Source organism: Eutrigla gurnardus (genome assembly GCF_963514095.1).
Source record: "Eutrigla gurnardus genome assembly, chromosome: 4".
Classification (NCBI taxonomy): domain Eukaryota; kingdom Metazoa; phylum Chordata; class Actinopteri; order Perciformes; family Triglidae; genus Eutrigla; species Eutrigla gurnardus.
This window is the reverse complement of record NC_139918.1, coordinates 21,006,380-21,024,922: the sequence shown is the minus strand read 5'-3', so window position 1 is coordinate 21,024,922 and position 18,543 is coordinate 21,006,380. Positions and strand designations below refer to the sequence as shown.

At 40.8% G+C, this 18,543-nt stretch overlaps 4 protein-coding genes across 8 annotated transcripts in view; 1 reads left to right on the top strand and 3 right to left on the bottom strand.

Annotated features, from left to right (window-relative positions):
- Window positions 1-4,682, bottom strand: part of gnal2 (guanine nucleotide binding protein (G protein), alpha activating activity polypeptide, olfactory type 2) — a 44,190-nt gene extending 39,508 nt beyond the window's left edge. Inside the window, exon 1 of the mRNA XM_084008107.1 lies at window positions 3,947-4,682. Coding sequence (XP_083864233.1) covers window positions 3,947-4,457 — 511 coding nt within the window. The 5' untranslated portion in view covers window positions 4,458-4,682. The remainder of the gene's footprint in view (window positions 1-3,946) is intronic.
- Window positions 4,683-6,389: 1,707 nt separating this feature from the next.
- Window positions 6,390-13,238, top strand: LOC311011877 (serine/threonine-protein kinase MAK-like). Its single transcript, XM_084007065.1, has 16 exons — window positions 6,390-6,958; window positions 7,105-7,243; window positions 7,958-8,012; window positions 8,366-8,487; window positions 9,078-9,160; window positions 9,335-9,467; window positions 9,990-10,161; window positions 10,278-10,445; window positions 11,009-11,335; window positions 11,421-11,617; window positions 11,708-11,829; window positions 12,089-12,199; window positions 12,306-12,356; window positions 12,490-12,591; window positions 12,922-12,993; window positions 13,083-13,238. The coding sequence occupies exons 2-16, from the start codon at window positions 7,143-7,145 to the stop codon at window positions 13,226-13,228; spliced, it is 1,962 nt and encodes a 653-aa protein (XP_083863191.1). The 5' UTR covers window positions 6,390-6,958; window positions 7,105-7,142; the 3' UTR covers window positions 13,229-13,238.
- Window positions 13,239-13,384: 146 nt separating this feature from the next.
- Window positions 13,385-15,191, bottom strand: LOC311011878 (transmembrane protein 14C-like). Of its 5 annotated transcripts, none has more exons than XM_084007070.1 (5): window positions 15,173-15,191; window positions 14,883-14,982; window positions 14,164-14,265; window positions 13,998-14,085; window positions 13,385-13,666 (listed from the first exon to the last, which is right to left on the bottom strand). In XM_084007070.1, the coding sequence occupies exons 2-5, from the start codon at window positions 14,956-14,958 to the stop codon at window positions 13,609-13,611; spliced, it is 324 nt and encodes a 107-aa protein (XP_083863196.1). In that variant the 5' UTR covers window positions 14,959-14,982; window positions 15,173-15,191; the 3' UTR covers window positions 13,385-13,608. The 5 variants fall into 5 exon arrangements, with proteins under 5 accessions (XP_083863196.1, XP_083863195.1, XP_083863193.1 ...); XM_084007069.1 differs by having other exon boundaries at window positions 14,883-14,985; window positions 15,173-15,188; XM_084007067.1 differs by lacking the exon at window positions 15,173-15,191 and adding an exon at window positions 15,113-15,171.
- Window positions 15,192-15,302: 111 nt separating this feature from the next.
- pak1ip1 (PAK1 interacting protein 1) lies at window positions 15,303-18,539 on the bottom strand. The gene is made up of 10 exons (XM_084007459.1): window positions 18,224-18,539; window positions 17,893-18,055; window positions 17,250-17,370; window positions 17,062-17,136; window positions 16,922-16,974; window positions 16,686-16,831; window positions 16,461-16,558; window positions 16,171-16,273; window positions 15,773-15,902; window positions 15,303-15,603 (listed from the first exon to the last, which is right to left on the bottom strand). Exons 1-10 carry the CDS (start codon window positions 18,299-18,301, stop codon window positions 15,491-15,493), a joined length of 1,080 nt encoding a protein of 359 aa, XP_083863585.1. The 5' UTR covers window positions 18,302-18,539; the 3' UTR covers window positions 15,303-15,490.
- Between the last annotated feature and the right edge of the window lie 4 nt (window positions 18,540-18,543).

Sequence of the window (18,543 nt, the reverse complement as noted above, 5' to 3'; positions counted from 1 at the left end):
TACACTTTTATTTAATTGTGTATATTTCCAAATCATCAAGGAAAAACATTTCTGAGCCTGAACTGTAACTGAAAACAATACCTTATGCAATGAGTCACTGATGGTCAATATTTTTTAAATGTTTAAACAAGTATTTTTTAAGTTGAACTATGTCTCAAAGTATAATGCAAGATACCAACAACATAACTCTGTATGAGCTAAACCGTAGAAATGTAATGAATAAATATGACTGATGGACTCCAGCTCCAGCTCAAGCTGAACATGGCAGCCTGCTGAGGATAAACATTAGCTCCTTATGGCTATCGTTATTCAACTAAATACCTGCAGCAAATACAAACAGATAAAGTGACCCAGATTAGCTAGCATACGTTGACTTGAAATGCAACACTATTTGAAAGGTGTCCACTTTCAGAGGAACACAAACCACCTCAGTCCTCTGGCATGCAACTAGAGTCCTACTGGAGACCTGGAAGACATAAAGTCCCCAAAGGCCTCTCAAGGAAAACCCAGAGGTGGCCTGGTGACCCGGTGTCTGAAGCTCCTCTGTGCACCAGGACGTGGTAAAGAAAGCCATGATAACGAGCTGAAATGACACAGTGAGACAGGCTACTTCACCGTATAGCTCATGTGGCTCGTGGAAGGAATGTATGACACTTTCCTACGTGACTTCATTAGGATGAGCCAGTTCTTCCTGTGTGTAATTAGTGGGAGCTGTTTACTGAGGAAATTAAACTGGTAGCCATTTATTATATGGAGTAACGAGGCATTACACCGTTTAAAGGGAAGCAAATGCACGCAATATGGGATTAAGCATGTGTTTCAATACTGAAAATGGATGAGTTCAGTGATTTATTGTGTTGAACTTTGTTTAACTCATCAGAGTAACTGTAATGAAATGTAAAGCTCCTGTTCCCAATCAAGACTTTCTCTGTTGAAAATGAAGGGTTGACCTTTATGAAAACTCAAGTACCGAGTTAGCCTACATGAAGATGGTTACTGTACATGTGGTAAAATAACACAACTTACAATCTAAACCAAAGTGAACAATATAACATAACGTATAATATAACACCTTCATCTAGAAAAAATAAAAATAAATAATAACTCAGAATTGTCTGGAAAGCTGCTTACCGATATTTGGAAAGTCTCCAAAGAATTACATAAACCATCAATCATGGGATTCCAGTGTGGTAATAAACTGTATGACCTAATACTGATATAAGCCCTGAAATCTATATGAACACAATTAAAAAGATAAGTGCTTCAACTAATGTGAATTACTTTATAACTGATACCTTGACATTGATTATTTATAGCAGTATGAGCAGATAGCAGATGAGGGGGAGGAAATCTATTTGCACGAAAATACTAAAGCAAAATATAATTTGCATTTTAAAGCTGTTAGGTATCTTCATCAAATTGATGATCAGATTTGGATCTGGATTTGGACATGGGCACCTACACTTTTACTCTATAAACTATAATCCATACAACAACCACACAACTGTACTGTACATAGGGCCCTATGAAATCCGAAATTTCATTTTTTCCAAAAGTCCGTGTTTTCCGTTTTAATTTTCTAAGTTCTGTGTTTTACAATTTTATAGATGCTATGCTATGCTTCAGTAAACGATGCTATGCAGTAAAGGATACTATACTATAGTAAACAATGCCATGCTATAATAAAGGATGCTATGCTTCAGGAAAGGATGCTATGCTATAGCAAAGGATGCTATACTATAGCAAACAATGCTATGCTATAGTAAAGGATGCTATGCTATAGTAAAGGATGCTATGCTTCAGTAAACAATGCTATACTGTAGTAAACAATGCAATGCTTTAGTAAATGATGCTATGCTACAGTAAGCAATGCTATGCAGTAAAGAATGCTTTGCTACAGCAAACAATGCTATACTATAGTAAAGGATGCTATGCTATAGTAAAGGATGCTATATTTCAGTAAAAGATGTTATGCTTCAACAAACGATCCTATGCAGTAAAGGACACTATACTATAGTAAACGATGCCATGCTATAATAAAGGATGCTATGCTTCAGGAAAGGATGCTATGCTATAGCAAAGGATGCTATACTATAGCAAACAATGCTATGCTATAGTAAAGGATGCTATGCTTCAGTAAAGGATGCTATGTAGTAAATTATGCTATACTATAGTAAAGGATATTACTATAGTAAACTATGCTATGCTATAGTAAACGATGCTATACTATACTATAGTGAACAATACTATGTTATAGAAAATTATACTATGCTATACTATACTACAGTAAACAATGGATGAATACTATACACACACGTGTTAGCACAGCTTATGCAGCTTTTTGCTGCTGTTATGTATATATCCTGCTTTCAATGTCCTTCTACATGTATACATGTCAGTTACTGCTTCTACTGCTTTTAATAACTGTGTGTCCTTTTCCAACCTTTAAACTGTCGGCCCTGCACTTCAGGATATTATACTTAAGTGTAAATATGCTGTAATGTGCTTATGTTTTATCTATAGCCCCTAGACAGATATACAGATACAGATATACTATACACTACTACATCATATTCAGAACAAATAGCCCTGTAGCCAAAAGCTAAATGTTCTCCATAAGTACACCAAGCCTACTACACTTTATGCTATTAACTATAGAACATTCTACTATACTGCACTGTACTCTGTCATACAACACTATTTTTTGTATTATTGAAAACATTTATAAATGTGTTAGTAAATAGCTGGTTCTCATGTGTTGTCTCTGTCTCACAATAATATACTATAATATAATCTACAACACCTTTTCAAGTCACGACCCCCCCAGAATAATCAGACTGGTGTTCAACCCAACAGCTAGCATGTAGGTGGGGCCGGAAATACTCTGTCACAAACTCTGTACACTTTCACTCTCAAAGACACGCTCAATAAAATCTATTCCGAGGCTAATTATATCACTGGTACAGGTGATACAATGCAAAAACCATTCCCCAATATAAAATAGGTGGTTTTCTTTTCATTATCCACACAACCATCTGGCGAAACCCCCTAGAGATGATCTTGCAACCCTCCTTGGAGGACCCCGACCCCCAGGTTGAGACCACTACTCCTCTCCCCTGTTCTATGCTGTAGCACATTATACTGCTAGTATGTTTGGTATTCAGAGCAAACGTGGCCCCGCAGCCTTAAAGTTGTGTGCTCTACAGTACACTACACTCGACCAAGATGTATTGGTGATTCATTTGTAAACTTTAGTCAGAAGTCCTGGACAAATAGGCCCTTACATTATATTAAGCTATTTTTTCCAGAGAAAAATGGCCTGATAGACAAAAGTTAAGGGGTGTCTGTATGTCTTTGTATACTCAAGTCAACTAAATATACTATGCTGTCAGAGAAGCCATGGTCCAAGAGCAAAAAGCTAAGAGGTCTCTCTGTGTTTGTATGCTGAAGCAAACTACATTACTCTTTATAACTGCTATACTATTCTACAAACCACTATACTCTAATATCTTTATGAGAAAAAAATACTGTTAATATGCCACAGTTAAACCTGTAGTATATATATCTGTAGTTACTATACTATATTGTACTGTATTCTACTGTACTGGAGTAAGCATGGCCCATTAGCCACAAGCTACCTGGTCTCTGTAAGCCTGTGTGTACTGGTCACTTTGGTGGCCTGCATCATGTTTAACTGGCTTTCCCCCTCATTACAAGCCCCAATATAAGCGGTAAGGGAGGACAGCATCCCCGGTGAGGCTACACGTCTATCTTCATCGTTGTCAGCCGCGGGCGGTCGTCTTCCCAACCAAGCCAAACAGATGTGGCAACAGGCCTCGCCAGAGTGGTGACATAATTTTCTGGAAAGGACCGGTAACGTTTTTGGTTTCTAATAATAAAACGGCTTCCTAGTCCGACAACAACAACAGAGAGGGACTCGACCTACCGAGCAGCAGCAGCCGATGCGTCTGTTTGTACTCCCGTTTGAGCTCCTTCAGCGCCCTGTCAATATTCTTACTGACTTTCTTCGCCTCCTTCTCGGCCTCCTTCTCCTCCACCAGTAATTTGTCCCAGTTTTTCTGCTTTTGGGTGCTGGTCTTTTGCAGCAGCGGCAAGCGTCGACCGCGGTCCTTCCCCGTGCCCTTACCGCTGCCTCCACCACCGCCGCCGCCGCCTCCTCCGCCTCCACCGCCTCCGTTTTGTATGAGCACACCGTCGGTGCCGGTGTCTCCGCGGCGGTGCTCCCCGGCCGGGAGCCTGGCAGGGTCCCCCGGGCGCGCCGGGCCGCCGCGTAGCGACGAAGTCTCCCCGCATCCCCCGGTGTCCTCCTGGCGAGCTCCCGCGGCGCGGGTCGGCACGGCGGCGTCCGGAGGCTGGTCCGAGTCCGAGGTGGCGTTGGAGATAGACCCGCTCAGGTCCCCGAAGAGCCGGGGACGCAAACTGTAGCACAGCCCCATGTTGAAACCAATATTTGTCCGTGAATGTGATTTCTCATAAATTAAAATATCAAAAAAAATCGCAGTCTCGCCGCCAGCCCTAGCGAGCCATCGTCACGTTGGAGCTCCAGCGGTGCGATTTAAGTCCAAAACTGAGCCGAAAACGTGAATGAATTATGCTCCGACATTTGCTATATGTCATTTTGCATTTTCCCCAGTCAGCCTTCGCGTCGTAGTTAGTGGATCACCTGATCCTTTAGTGGACACTGCGGGTCCATCTTACCGTAAGTAACCAAAAAGCGCGACCCTTGGAAAGGAAAAACGCGACTGTCGGCCGCGCAGACAGTCAACAATCTGACTGCACAGTTGTTAGGTGCAATGCACGGCACGTCACGTTACTACAGTATGGCCATTTCGAGAATGCTGGTCATGACTTTCATTCCTCACATTTCATGCCTGCATGCCTTAAGACACCTACCGCACTGGAGATAGTGAACCTGCTCTTAATATCGGATCAATACGAATACATTATCCTTCTTTCTATAACAAGCATGTCGAACACAATTACACAAGACATAATTCTTTTGGAAATTAAAAAATATTCCAAATATTATTTAAACTTTGAACAGTTTTTTAATTGATACACACAGATAATTACAAACATTAAGACAGTATTTTTTATGTATTCCTTATATAATTTCATGTTATCGACATGATTGCTCTATATCAGTTTTTTCTAAATTCCCATAATCCCAGTGTCTTTTATAAGAAATCTAAATACAACCCAAAGCACTTCAAGTGTAAATATTTTGTCGAGAAATATCCGGTCTTCTAAGTGGGGTCCCAGGACCTTTCAAGGGTCCTTGGGTTGGTCTCAGGATGTTTCACATGGAAAATACGTGATATTTTTTAATTTTGCAGTCCAAATATTGTAAAACCTACACATAAGATATACGAATATTTGGTTTGGTTTGTTTAGTCCCCCGATAGCAGACTCTGAACCGTGTTTTACAACAGCACACTGTTGTTGATTTAGGGGGGGAATCACTTGACGTAAGTATTTACTGATTGGGGACCTTTGTGACATTACTTTAAGGGTCAGGAAAAGGTGGGTTTACTTGGGTTGTAGGGGCCAAAGTCACATCAGATGTAGGGTCGGAAATTAACCACTAGATGGAGGACTTGTAACATAATACAATACAATATTTCAGGCAAAATTAGACTTTTCAGTCAGCTATATTTCTGCAACACTTGTTGATGAGCACAAAATCACAAAAAATAACCCATATATAAGGCTGGATTGACAACTTGCCCTCAGACAACCTAAATATTTTTGTCACACCATTATGATTTCAGAACATTACGGTAAAGACACAGAACATTGTAAATGATTCATTGTGATTTATGTGCTTTCCTGATATTAATTTTACGTCAAAGTGCATAATGTGGTGTATTATTATTAGTACATTAGTTATTTTATTTTGTAAGTGCTGCGTTGTCTAGGAGACAGGAAGCCACCCTTAGAAACGCACAGAGCTAGCAGCAGCATCCCTCCATCACCGTTTATATTCATCAGCACCGAAATGTCCTCACGGTACGTATACTTTACAGGAATGGAAAGACTTAAGACACAAAATAATTACATAAATAAATAATTTAAAGTCTTAGAGAGTTAGATCGTCTGATTTGCGGCTAATGTTAGCTTATTTTACTCTTTAGCTATTTTTATTTTTATTAGTAGCTGGCTTGTTGTTTGCTAACTAGCCAAATTAGCTATAAAGTTTTAGACGCCATGATGAAATAGTTTAACAGTGTAACAGGTTGTGTTGTTCTGCTTTATGTTACTCAACACCCAAATCTTTTTTCTTTTTTAATGAAAGGAGAGAGACTTTTAGGTTCTTACAATATAATCAGGATATAGTCAAGCAGTTGATATGATATATATTCCAAAACACTAATCTAAAGCTACCACTTATAATCCACCCTTTATTAAGGGTTTAGAAAGTGTAACCAGTAGTGGTAGGTAACAGTACTTGTACTTTACCTGAGTATTTCCATTACCTCCAACGTAATTCCACTACATTTCAGACGGGGAAATTGTAGTTATTGCTCCACCTAAGTTATGGATAGGGCTTTGGTCAAGACCACCAGCTCACCTATCTGGGATCAGTGTGACACAAAGGCATATAAAGTACTATGATTCCAGTTAAATTCACAAACGTTAGAAATCATCATCCCTTACTAAATGGGTCAGCTTGTGTCCCTTTTTCAGGTGGACTTGATGTATCTTGTAAAAACCATGTCTCCAGGTTCCCGGTGAGCCCATTTCCTGGTTATCACGTGTGAACTTTAATCCACTTCCCCCTACCAAGGGATCTGCCTTCTTCTGTCCACAGTCGGATCTTAGCTCAGGCCAGGTGAGACAGAGCAACAGTCAGGAGGATTGAGAGAGTGTCACTTTTCCACTCTCCCTCACCAGGTGAACCTCCACCTTCCTTTGTCACCAATCTGCAGAGAGCAAGGTAAAGGATGAGCGCACATGTTTTATCCCTTTGTTTCTAGAGTAAAAGCCTCTAGTAGCAGCAGGGTAGAGCAGCGTATAGGTGGGCTGGTGATCTGTGGAGGGATGATACTGTCACCAACCATTGGACTGTGTTGGATTGTCAAGGCTCCTCCGTGCAGGAGAGGCGGGCCTCTCTGTGGACGATGAACCGCTACACCACGCTGAAGCAGCTGGGGGACGGCACCTATGGCAGTGTGGTCCTGGGAAGGAGCAATGATACTGGGGAGTTCGTAGCCATAAAGAGGTACGTGTGGCTCCTGATAACACGCCAGGGACTTACTGTGCTGTTTAGTCTTGAAGCATTAAGCTGATTAAACCCTGAGGGACGCTGCAAGGTGCTTCAGGGCTCCAGACTCAAACATGTTGCATCAATATTTGAGCTGAAAGTTTTTGCATCATGTATGCATTTAGAGTAAATAACATTTAAGATAATTTTGAAGATACACAGAGAAATGTTTATTTTTATACGTAGTAGGAGTAATATTGCTACTGTATATGGCCATAACATAATGTAGTGCCTGACCACATTTTAAGAATGAGCTTTTTAAGATCTCTGGCAAGAAATTAATAATGAATGTTTCACAAGGCTCCTTCAGGCACTGTTTGTAAATGTAAGGTTATAGCGGTAAGGTGATACTACTGATGACAGTGAACAGAGTGAAAGTACACGGCCTAGTGTTTTCCCTGGAGTTTGGAACAAGAAAGAAGAAAGGTTAAAAAGGTTTTACATGCAAAAAAACAAATCTAGTAACTAGGCTACATTTGAATATAACAATGTTGCCCAGGATGAAATCAATACATACATGAGAAGTAACCACACGTCAAGAAATCATGAGGGCAGGCTGACTGTTGGTAGAATAGGGAAACTTCAAAATAAAACAGGAAACAGACCAAACACATGCTAAAACAATGACAGTCTGAGATGTTACAGCTTTTACATTGCATTTGTTTTTAACAGGATGAAGAGGAAATTTTATTCTTGGGATGAGTGCTTGAAACTGAGAGAAGTGAAGGTGAGAATCGTTAGTAAGAAATCTCTGATGTAGTAGCTTTTAGGTACATGCATGTAAGCGATAACTGCTATTGGCAATATTATCATTAAACCACTAGTTCTGCTTGTTTTTGAAGGATTAATATGTTGAATAATCAAACAAAGTCATTAGAACCAAGGTCTACAGTAAATGAGGAAGATGTCCTCTTCAAAATGTTCTCCTGTCATTTTAATTCTTTGCACTGACAATCAAACAATTCTTGGCATGTAATGTTTTTTTTGTACAGCAGCCTTTTGGAGATGACAAAAAAAAGCATTGCATTTGATTCTTAATGGCCCCGTTTGGTGTGTCTCCTGAATACTTTGTGTTGTCAGTCACTGAAGAAGCTGAACCACGCCAACGTGGTGAAACTGAGGGAAGTCATCAGAGAAAACGACTACCTCTACTTTGTCTTTGAGTATATGAAAGAAAACCTCTATCAGCTCATGAAAGAAAGGTAACAGCAAAATCCAAAATGTTTGCCATATAAATATAATTCTGCAGTGTGTTTTTTATGACTATGACTTTACGGGGAATGTGATAATCATTCGGGTCAGATTGAGTCATTAAGCGCCTGTCTTGCTTTTTGCAGAAACAAGTTGTTCCCTGAGTCAGTTGTCAGAAACGTGACATTTCAGATATTACACGGACTGTCCTTTATTCACAAACATGGTAGGTGATTTACAGCGATGGCCTTCATTACAAACAGACTATCTTATAAAATGCTGTGTTATCAAGCTGTCAGCACTGTCCTGGTATAAATAGTTCCTAATTGAGAAGAAAACAACATATCAAAAATGGCATCAGGCGTCACAATATTTCCTCCAGCCAAAAATGACTCACTTCTCCTGAAAGAGGAGCAGAGGAGGTGTGAGTGCTACCAAAGCTGAACCCAACAACTATTTCTCTCCTCTGTCAGCACTGGTTTTAGTGCTCGTGGGTGCTAGTGTCATTACCGCTTCAATTTGCCATGATTGTTTGTTGATGGTGTCCTTTTCTTTATCCCCTCTTTCTTTCCTTTGTCTTTCACCACTTTGCTGCTGCCAGGGAAGATAAGATGTTTTCTGAAAATGAGATAAGGAACATTCTGTTCCAAGTATTGTCTGGCTTAGCGTTTGTGCATAAGCACGGTAAGAGACTGCTGCTGGGGTTTTTAGTCAGATTAAACCATCTTTTTTTCACATGTAAAGTGATAGTGGATGTGGTAGCGGTGGAAACGTAGAGGCGATAGCTATTTTGTTTGACAAAATGATGACGAACATCAGGACCAGCGCACGTTTGCTTGACAGTCTTGTGTTTTTCAGGTTATTTCCATCGTGACATGAAACCGGAGAACTTGCTTTGCATGGGCCCAGAACTGGTCAAGATCGCTGATTTTGGACTAGCCAGAGAAATCCGCTCAAAGCCGCCTTACACTGATTATGTGTCCACAAGATGGTGAGACTCATTCATCTACAAGATCAGTGATTCCTGATAAAGAGATGTTGTTGACCTGCGGCCTGACCTTAGGTCACTTAGCTTAACTTTAACATGTAGTAAATGGTAAACCTGTTCAGGAGGATGAACTGACTAGACAGAGGATAATCACTGTTGAGATTAGTGGGGCACAGTCAGCTGGTATCCTACTATAATAATAACATTAAATTACCAATAATAACCGTTAAATTCTTTAAATGACACTCCTTAATGGAGCGAAACCCACAAAGAAAACATTCCGTTCATTGTGTTGAGTGAAAGCAGATACCTCAGAGACAGATTGGAGTAATCAACCAATCTACTCGGCTTGATACCACGAGGGTTAAGTGAGAAATATGCTCTTTTGTAATTTGATTGAACCAACCCTTTAATAATCAATGCAATCTCATTAGTTGCAAGTGAGAGACAAACATTTATTCTGCTTAAGATAAGCTGAATGCATTTAAACGAGAGTTAAATAACTGTATGGAAACATCCTGACAGGTACCGAGCCCCGGAGGTTCTGCTAAAGTCGACCTCCTATAGCTCACCCATCGACATCTGGGCCGTGGGATGCATCATGGCGGAGCTCTACACACTCAGACCCCTGTTCCCTGGCAACAGCGAGGTGGACGAGATCTTTAAGATCTGTCAGGTGCTGGGAACGCTGAAGAAGGTGAACCATCCCGATGATGCTGATGCCATTCTATGATGCCCACACGGAACCATCCGTTTTCTTCCGTTGTGAAGTTTTCCTGAGTCGTTGCTTTCTCTCGTGTCTCGCCGCCTCAGTCAGACTGGCCCGAGGGCTTCAACCTGGCCACCTTGATGAACTTCCGCTTCCCAAAGTGTGTCCCCACCTGCCTCAGATCTCTTATCCCCAACGCCAGCAGCGAGGCGATCGCACTGTTGAAAGGCATGCTGCAGTGGGACCCTGAGAAAAGACCAAGTGCTGCTCAGGTACGATTAAAAAAAAAACATAGAATAGACACTGTTGATTAGGCAGTGTTTGTCCTTTGGTGAATGCTTTTATCCTGAGCACCTTTGAGTACCTTGAGTGCATCTTTATTTAGCATGGCCCAAATGGGAATCAATCAGATTACCTTTACAGTGCTGAGGCGATGCATGTCCACCGACTCCATTAAAACTGTGACACAGATATCATTATGAAAACTTTTCATCTAGTGCTGAAACTTGAAAAAAAGTGAATCCACATATTTGTGAATGTATTATACATTCACCCCGTGACCCTAAATACAGGATAAGCGGTAGAAAATGGATGGATGGATGGATTATACATTCAGCCTGTGGCAGAAATATGCATTGGTGGTTTGTCTCATTAGTCCTTTAAGAGATATACTTTGCATCATAATCCATATTCTATAAACAAGAACCCATTGCCATATTTTTATGTCTGCACTTTGATTTTGATATGGCTTCATTTTTTTTATTTCATGTATTTTTAGCTAAAAAGATGTTATTGAAGCTATTTTCCCTTTTGGTTTGTACCGTTTATGTTCCAGGCTCTACGGTTTCCATACTTCCGTGTCGGCCAGGCTCTCAGCGCTCCTCAGAAGTACTCGGAGCAGTACAAGGCTCAGGCACAGATGTCCGAGGGGGCTGCACAGACAAAGCCTCCGTCCCTCCATAAGGCCGACTCAGAGTCCGGCGAAGCAAACAGGACACAGACCTTCAGCCAATCTCTGCACCAGCCGCTTCACCAGATACTCCTACCTCAGCACAACATGGAGCCAAGCATGAAACGAGCAATGTGTTCCCCCACGCTGACGGAGGGGCAGCAGGAACCTCTCAGCCTCGTGAAAAACAGGCAACTGATAAGCTGCCAGGCTGTAGGTATCACTCAGCTTCTAAATATCACAATGAGACCTCCTTGGGGCTTCATGTTTTTCTGCTTCCTGTGTTTCCTGTTTTAAGCATACAAGAGCAGCTCCCATAGGAGCAGAGAACAGCATGTCTGGGGTGAGGACAGGGCGTCGCCGATGGGGCCAGACGTCCTTCAAGTCAGTCTCCAGTTGGGACGACAGCGACGACTCAGACGCTGGAGTCTCCATCTCCAAAAAACCCACAATCAGCTCTCTGAAGGACAGGGCGCCGGTCGGGCTCAGCTGTCGGTTAGACCTTTTCATTTTCAAGATGCATTTTCATCACAGTGATGTAAAAGAAAAATGTTTTAAATCAATCAATCACACATTTTTGTCTAGATTTCCAGAGTCAAAGAGCAACACAGGAGGAAAGCTGCAGAGCAACAGCAGGCTGAACAGAGCTGACTCCACCACCTTGTCTGCCAAGCAGCACTACCTCCGCCAGTCGAGGTATTTGCCGGGTGAGAAACAATTATTTACCCACTCAAAAAAATCACATCAACATATATATTACTTCATTTAGGTTTAGTTTCATAGTAAAGCCAAAAACAATGTTCTATAGAATGAAGCAGATGTGAAGAACGAAGAAATAAATTGAAATTAAAAAGTGACCTAAAAGCAATGAATGAAGATAAAAGACCAACAGACAAAAGTCACCATTAGATCAGGTGTGTGGGCTCAGCGAAAGTGAATTTATTCTGAGCCGTTTGTTCTTTTCAGGCATTAATCCAAAAAACAACTCCTCTGCAGGAGGCCAGGTTGTCGACACGAACCTGCAGGTCAGCTCGTGTTTAACCAGAGGACAGATGCTGGAGTTTCCTTTAAATAATGGTAAGAACAACTTGAGGACACACATGAAACAACAACAACAAAAAAACACGTTATACATCATATTTCTCCTTAATTGTGTTGTTTTCCTCCTCTCCTAAACTAACAGATCAGCAGTCTCTAAAGGAAAAGACTCTGGAGGATCTTGATCTTCCCCAAGGTATCTCTCTCTATGATGTCTCTTCGTTGCTGCCACTCGGAGCGTGTTGACATTACTGAACTCTCAAGTTGAGGCAATTTAAAAAACGTAATGATATCAGGTCTACGTGTCATTTTTCATCGTCTTTTCCCAGAATCCTTCATGAACAAGACACGCATGTCCCCTTTTCAGAAGACTGAAACCGGAGCAGCGAGACAGAGGATTGCACTGGCACCGATAGGAGGCACCTCTGCTAGTGAGTCACAACCGAGAACTGTTTATTTTCTCAGACAGAATTATAGATGAATCCAACGTTTCTAGGTACAGTGTGGCTTGGTACCAGCCAGGTACTGGAGACTAATTATTTGTGTTTTTGAGTGAAGTTTTTCTGTACATTTATATAACCTGTATTCTATACTTTAGCAAAAACTGCCCTGGAGTTAGATTAGCATCATCCTTAAATAAAGGAGAGTCTAGAGAGGGTTGCTGCTTTGGAGCTTTGAAGGATTGTCTATTTCACCAGACTATCAGACCCTGATGGCTCTACCTGAACTTTTAGCCACTTTCTTTTTTATGAATCTTGCAGTGGATCTAAGAATTGAGTCAAAAATCAAATCATCCAAGAGCAAGACCTCCTCAAATAAACTCTCAAATGAAGGTAAAAAAAAATAGCAAAAGAAATGCAGCTTAATGACGCTTTCAGAGTTTTAGCCTAAACGCATTTTCCTTTTCTGGATGATCTCCCAGAATCCGAAGGGTGGAGGAACAGATCTCTGAATCCTCAAATCCCCGGATCCAGCGCTGCAGGGAAGAACACCTTTCCAAGGAGCACAAGCGTCCAGCCAGTACACGGACGGGTCGACTGGAACGCCAAATACGGAGGTCACCATTAGCACAGAAATACCCTCTGCTCCACCAGTGACTCATGGGAAATCCCACTGCACTTAAACCAGGACATACGGACTTCAGAGAACAAGCGTTTCCTGCCCGTCTATTTTGCCACATTTAATATTGTTCTTCTACAGTCAGTAGTAGCAATAAAGTAGTCATTTTAATTTAATGAAAGTGTGTGATTTTTATTTTATAGTAGCAGATACATAAACACACTAGTCACCATCACCCAATTATTTGAAAATGTACCCTTTTTTTTCTTGTACCCTTTCCTCTTTACAGATCCAGAATGTAATAAAAAAAATGCATTCAATATTTTTAGATGCACAGTAATATGTCAAAAATACGTACAGACACACAGAAAAGGCATATTTACATATCTTCAAGATTTATGTGGTGTCTTTCGCATTCCAGCGATGATCTTTACCAGCATCAGCCCACTGAAAAGGGAAATTTGTTTGAGGAACCAATTGAAAAGGGACTTTTCTCCACCTAGTTTTGTGTCACGTAGCCTGTACTTTAGCATGTGGGATCTATAATAGTGTAACCATCATAGGACCACCTGCTACTCTTATCCGGACTGTGCAACCTCCAGTGGACAATGTTTTGCAATTTTCCCACTTGAAAAGTTATCCAGTTGGCCGGGTGGGACCTTTTACGGGTCTGATCTGGCCTACGGGCTGTATGTTTGACAGTAGTGGTCTACATGGTGCAGAATATTGTAAATATCCCAGAAACAGTCAGAGGGAAAATAAAACCAGAAAAGATTACCTTGCTAGAGTCATTAAACCAGCTGGCATGAACTTCCAGGAGCTAAGAAACCTCAGTCCCATCACCACAGCCAGAGTTCCAGCGGTGCCTGCAGGGGAACAGGTGTTGACACGTTTATGAAAGCTGCCTTTGGACTGTCACAGGTTAAGAAACTAAACTTGCTCACCTAGTGAAAGCCAGACATTCTTGGGATTTTGAGATGCCAGATAGGCACCGACTGCAGCCAGCAGGCCGAACAGGAGCCCCGCAGCCAGAGAGGTGACGCTGCCTGTGGAGGAAACAGGTTTAATTAAATATGATGGATTGGTCCATCTCATTTACATCAAGGAGATCACACAAAATTAGAAAGGCCACTCAATATGACAACGCAACAAAAGCACCACAAACTTAAACAGTTTCAACAAAAACTGAACATTATTGCCTGTAAAAAGGTAGGGGTTATTGCCAATTGACAATATTAATTGGCAACTACTTTGCCAATGATGTCATTTTTATTTACAAATGTGAAGATACACTGCTTTACCTTTAAATTATTTGAATGTATGGTTAATACGTTTGAATTATATTTCCCTGGTAGTATACATACCAAACAATCAACTGATTTATCAAATAAGATTAATCAATGATATAAATAAATAAATAAATAAAATAGTTGGAAATTACTTGAACCAAACAAGGCAGCGTAATAACCAAATGATATAACGTAAATACATATATCAACGTTACTTTATACCTTTACTTAACGTTTTACAGGTCTAAATGACGTCACTTCCTCTACAACCGTGTAGTTGAGCCAGCTGTACCGATAGACGTTGAGAGAGATTCAGATATGATTCCACAGAATCTGAATAAAGGAAAGAATAAAGCGGGGGTGTTTTCACCGACCTGCTTTCACATATCCAATGAGTCCTCCGGCTGAGACCAGTAGAGCGTAGCTGAACCCGATCCAGTCCACAGCCATGTCGGGAAACCACTAAACTTCAGGCTGCTGGGCCAACGTTAAATCAGATAAAGGAAGTTACCAGCTCCTTACCACAACCGAGTTGGTAATAACGACAACAATATCAAGATATCACATCAAACATTCTGAAAAATAACCCAATCTCAACTCTTACCTAAAGTTTTTCAACAAGTTTAAGCTAGCATCAGTTTGATACGTAGCCACTTATGTTTACCTGATTTTGGCACTTCCCGTGTCATTTCAAAATAAAAGTACGTAACGTTTGGTGCATCGCCTCCCCGTGGTAACAGTGAGTAAATGCCTGTTTAACAACATGGCTCAACATATTAAAAAAAAGCAATCCATGGATTTTAAAACATTTTTATTGTTGCCCGTCTCATTTTCCATTGTGATGTCCTTTTTTCGGTGTTGATAACAAAATATATGTTTTTTTATTTATATATAAACTCCCTTTGGCAACCACCAAAAGCACATGAATATTTGACCAAATGAGTCCAGATAATCAAACAGTCGACAAATAAAAAAAACAGCATTATTTTTTTCCACCACCCTTTTTCTTCTTTTTGGGTTTGCTCTCATCTTCTAGAATGACCTCTTCTGCTGCAATTCGGACTCTCTTTGTCTTCGAAAGCTCCTTAGTCAATTCTGTGGATGGTAACATATTTATCTAGATTTCAGTACGAGAAAGCTGAACCATCAAGACGAAAACTTTTTTTTTTTAAAAGACCAAAATCACCAGCCTCGGTATACCCTCTAATATCTATGGCTCAAGATGCAGAAGTACAACAAAGGTCTGTGTTTGCGGGACGACTACCTTTAGATGTTGTTGCCAGTGCTGCCGGTTCCTCAATGGTCTGCTGCACTGAGGAGGGTTTCCACACAGCCAGGCACGTCAATCTGGCCGTTGTGTTCACTTCCCCGAGGAGAGTGGGAGACTCCAGCTCCTGTTAGACAGCAGGAGAATATTGCTAGATCAACAGCAGCTCATCAGGTAACACCAATTTTATTTTATACCATTTGTCTATTATATATAAATATCTCATTTGAGTTATTATTGGTTTAAAATAACTTTATTCTTCTTCTTTGCAAATTAGAGTGTGTCAATAGGTATTTTTAAACATAGACTGTAGCTGCAAATGTAAATGTTTTAGGAATTTCGTTGAAGTATCAAATAAATGGCTCAAATGTTCATAATGAACACTAGACACGTGCCTCGTTTAGATTGGAGAGTTTCCACATTCGGATGAATCCGTCGTTTGAAGCCGTCACCAGCACGCAGTAATCCTCCATCACGAAACTGTCAACCGCTTTCACTCTGAAATCACAAAAGGATGCAAGTTTGTTCACTTACTTTTTCACCAGTATGACATGAGATGTTAAATAAACGTGTGAGATTTCATGTCCTTTCATTCTTACAAATACAAGTCATCGTCAGAAATGGGATTTTAGAAATGCAGCTCTAAATACATGGATCTGTCTAATAAAAAGTCGTATTGATTTACCTGGTTTCATGAGCCTTAAACTCACACACACATTTGTCTTTTTCCAGGTCATGTAACCTTACAATTTCATCATCTCCTGCGATTGCCAGCACAGAGTTCTGAAAAACGAGCAGGAATCGAAGATCGACTTAAAAATATTCTAATGTTCCTCAGATACCAATCCTCTTCAACACAGTATTCTCTATATCATATATAAAAGTGCGTATATTTAGTCAGATAACTCACATTTAAAAACTTAACAGATGAGATCCTCTTGGGGTTTGTGACCGTTCCCGTCACAGAGGCCGTCTCCAGGTCGTAGACGTTCACCGTGTCGTTCACCACACACACATATTTATCCCCATCTGGAGACCATCTGACAATGTGTGCATCTGTTAAAAGTGAAGTCATTTCAAACGTATTACTATTATACTAAAATAAATTAAACATTCCTTAACTTCTGAATCCAAGGGGAGGCTTACTCTGTTTTATGTTTTTTATGAAGGCTGATCTCCCATTTGTTAGATTCCATGTTCTAAATGGATAAAAAAAAAAAAAATGAACAGTCATTTTGGATTCTCTGTTGAGTGAATCGTCTGCTTCACAGAGCCACAAATTTTACCTGAGAGTCTTATCTGTCCCGACTGAAAGCGCAAGTTTTCCAGATGGATGGACGGACAGCGATGTGACATGACCTCTGAGGAACACAAGAGGATAAAGAAAAGTTATCACACCAACAAACTACAAGGTAAAAACCACACAAACAACCATTTCAGTGCTTTTGCAGCATCTCTCTCTATGTGTGCTTACTGGTGAGCTTTGATGGATTTCAGACACTCCCACTTCTTTGTGCCCCACACACATATGAGCCCGTCCTCTCCTCCGCTCAGTAAATGAGACGTCCCATGAAACTCCAGGCAGGTGATGGTGCCTGTGTAATACAGGTGAGTTAGGATCAGGTGTGCAGATCGCAAGCTAGTGTCTTTATATTCGTTTACATCTTGAGTAAAATCTAGCAATGTCGATTCTTCAATGATATTTTACACTTTTTCAACAGCCATTTCATAATGCAAATTAAAAGTAAGTCAGAAGATCATGGCATGAACAAATCGGTATTTCAAGTTCACAACAGAATGCAGCAGTTTTCTCAAGATCTTGCAAGTGTTTGTTATTATACTTAAGAAAATAATCCTATGTGAAAATCCAAATATATTTTGTTGTGATCAAAAGAAAAACGAATTGCCTTTGCTTTCCAAATATGAATACATCCCCATCTCTGTTGCATCCTTAATAATATTTAAAATATCCTTAATTTCCTGAAGACAGTTAGGTGATTTCCTGTGAATGCTCCAGCCATCTCTAGGAAGCCCCGGTAAGAAGAACTCCAGAAACCGTAGTGCCACTCAGCCTCAGCACCTTGATGTCAAACAGAAGACGCACCGACGACACTCACCGTCATGATGCAGCAGAACTCCATGTTCGACCCTCTTCCTCATGTCGTACAGCTGTATGGTCTCATCTTTGCTTCCTGTGACAACAAACCTCTCACTGGCTGCCGCGGCTGATATGGAGGCCGTGTGGGCGTGATGTGTGAAATCTGCCGTGGCTGTCCACTCCTGCATGGCCAAAAACATATTAGATGACTGGGAACTTATTTTAATAAAGCATCCGATAGGATTTAGGTTATGAGAGTAGCAGTTAAACACATAGCAGTTATTACAAGGCAGAACAATGTCGGGCAACAACTATTATTCAAGACTACAACACAGGACACTCCAACATACTTTCTCATCGGTTTTCACTCGGTAACCAAAGGCGATCTGCTCGTAGCTCCCAGCGATCAGCCCGAGCACAGCTGCCATGCTGCGCCTTGTAGCTCCAGAGGACTAACCTAGCCGGCTAGCTAACTTTCTTTAAATGTCCCTTTTCTCTTGTGCCTGGTTTGAGCAACAGTTACTAACTGCTACTAACAATCCAAGCAGAGCCCTAGATTGGAACGCCGCGATAATATGCAACGTAAACAACGTGGTGAAGTTTAATTTTAGTTTTTATAATGACTGTCTACTAGCTATTTTGCCAAAACAACGTGTGCGACTGTTGCGCT

Excerpts from the sequence above, each read along its gene's own strand:
- pak1ip1 (XM_084007459.1), bottom strand. The coding sequence starts at position 18,301 with ATGGCAGCTGTGCTCGGGCTGATCGCTGGGAGCTACGAGCAGATCGCC. Across the intron at positions 17,371-17,892 it reads AGTTCTGCTGCATCATGACG|GCACCATCACCTGCCTGGAG; the intron begins GTGAGTGTCGTC and ends TGTATTACACAG. Across the intron at positions 15,604-15,772 it reads ACTGGCAACAACATCTAAAG|AATTGACTAAGGAGCTTTCG; the intron begins GTAGTCGTCCCG and ends TACCATCCACAG.
- LOC311011878 (XM_084007070.1), bottom strand. The coding sequence starts at position 14,958 with ATGGCTGTGGACTGGATCGGGTTCAGCTACGCTCTACTGGTCTCAGCC. Across the intron at positions 14,086-14,163 it reads GAATGTCTGGCTTTCACTAG|GCACCGCTGGAACTCTGGCT; the intron begins GTGAGCAAGTTT and ends GTTCCCCTGCAG. Across the intron at positions 13,667-13,997 it reads GGTTTAATGACTCTAGCAAG|TGGGCTGATGCTGGTAAAGA; the intron begins GTAATCTTTTCT and ends TTCCCTTTTCAG.
- LOC311011877 (XM_084007065.1), top strand. The coding sequence starts at position 7,143 with ATGAACCGCTACACCACGCTGAAGCAGCTGGGGGACGGCACCTATGGC. Across the intron at positions 11,336-11,420 it reads AACTGATAAGCTGCCAGGCT|CATACAAGAGCAGCTCCCAT; the intron begins GTAGGTATCACT and ends TCCTGTTTTAAG. Across the intron at positions 11,618-11,707 it reads CCGGTCGGGCTCAGCTGTCG|ATTTCCAGAGTCAAAGAGCA; the intron begins GTTAGACCTTTT and ends ATTTTTGTCTAG.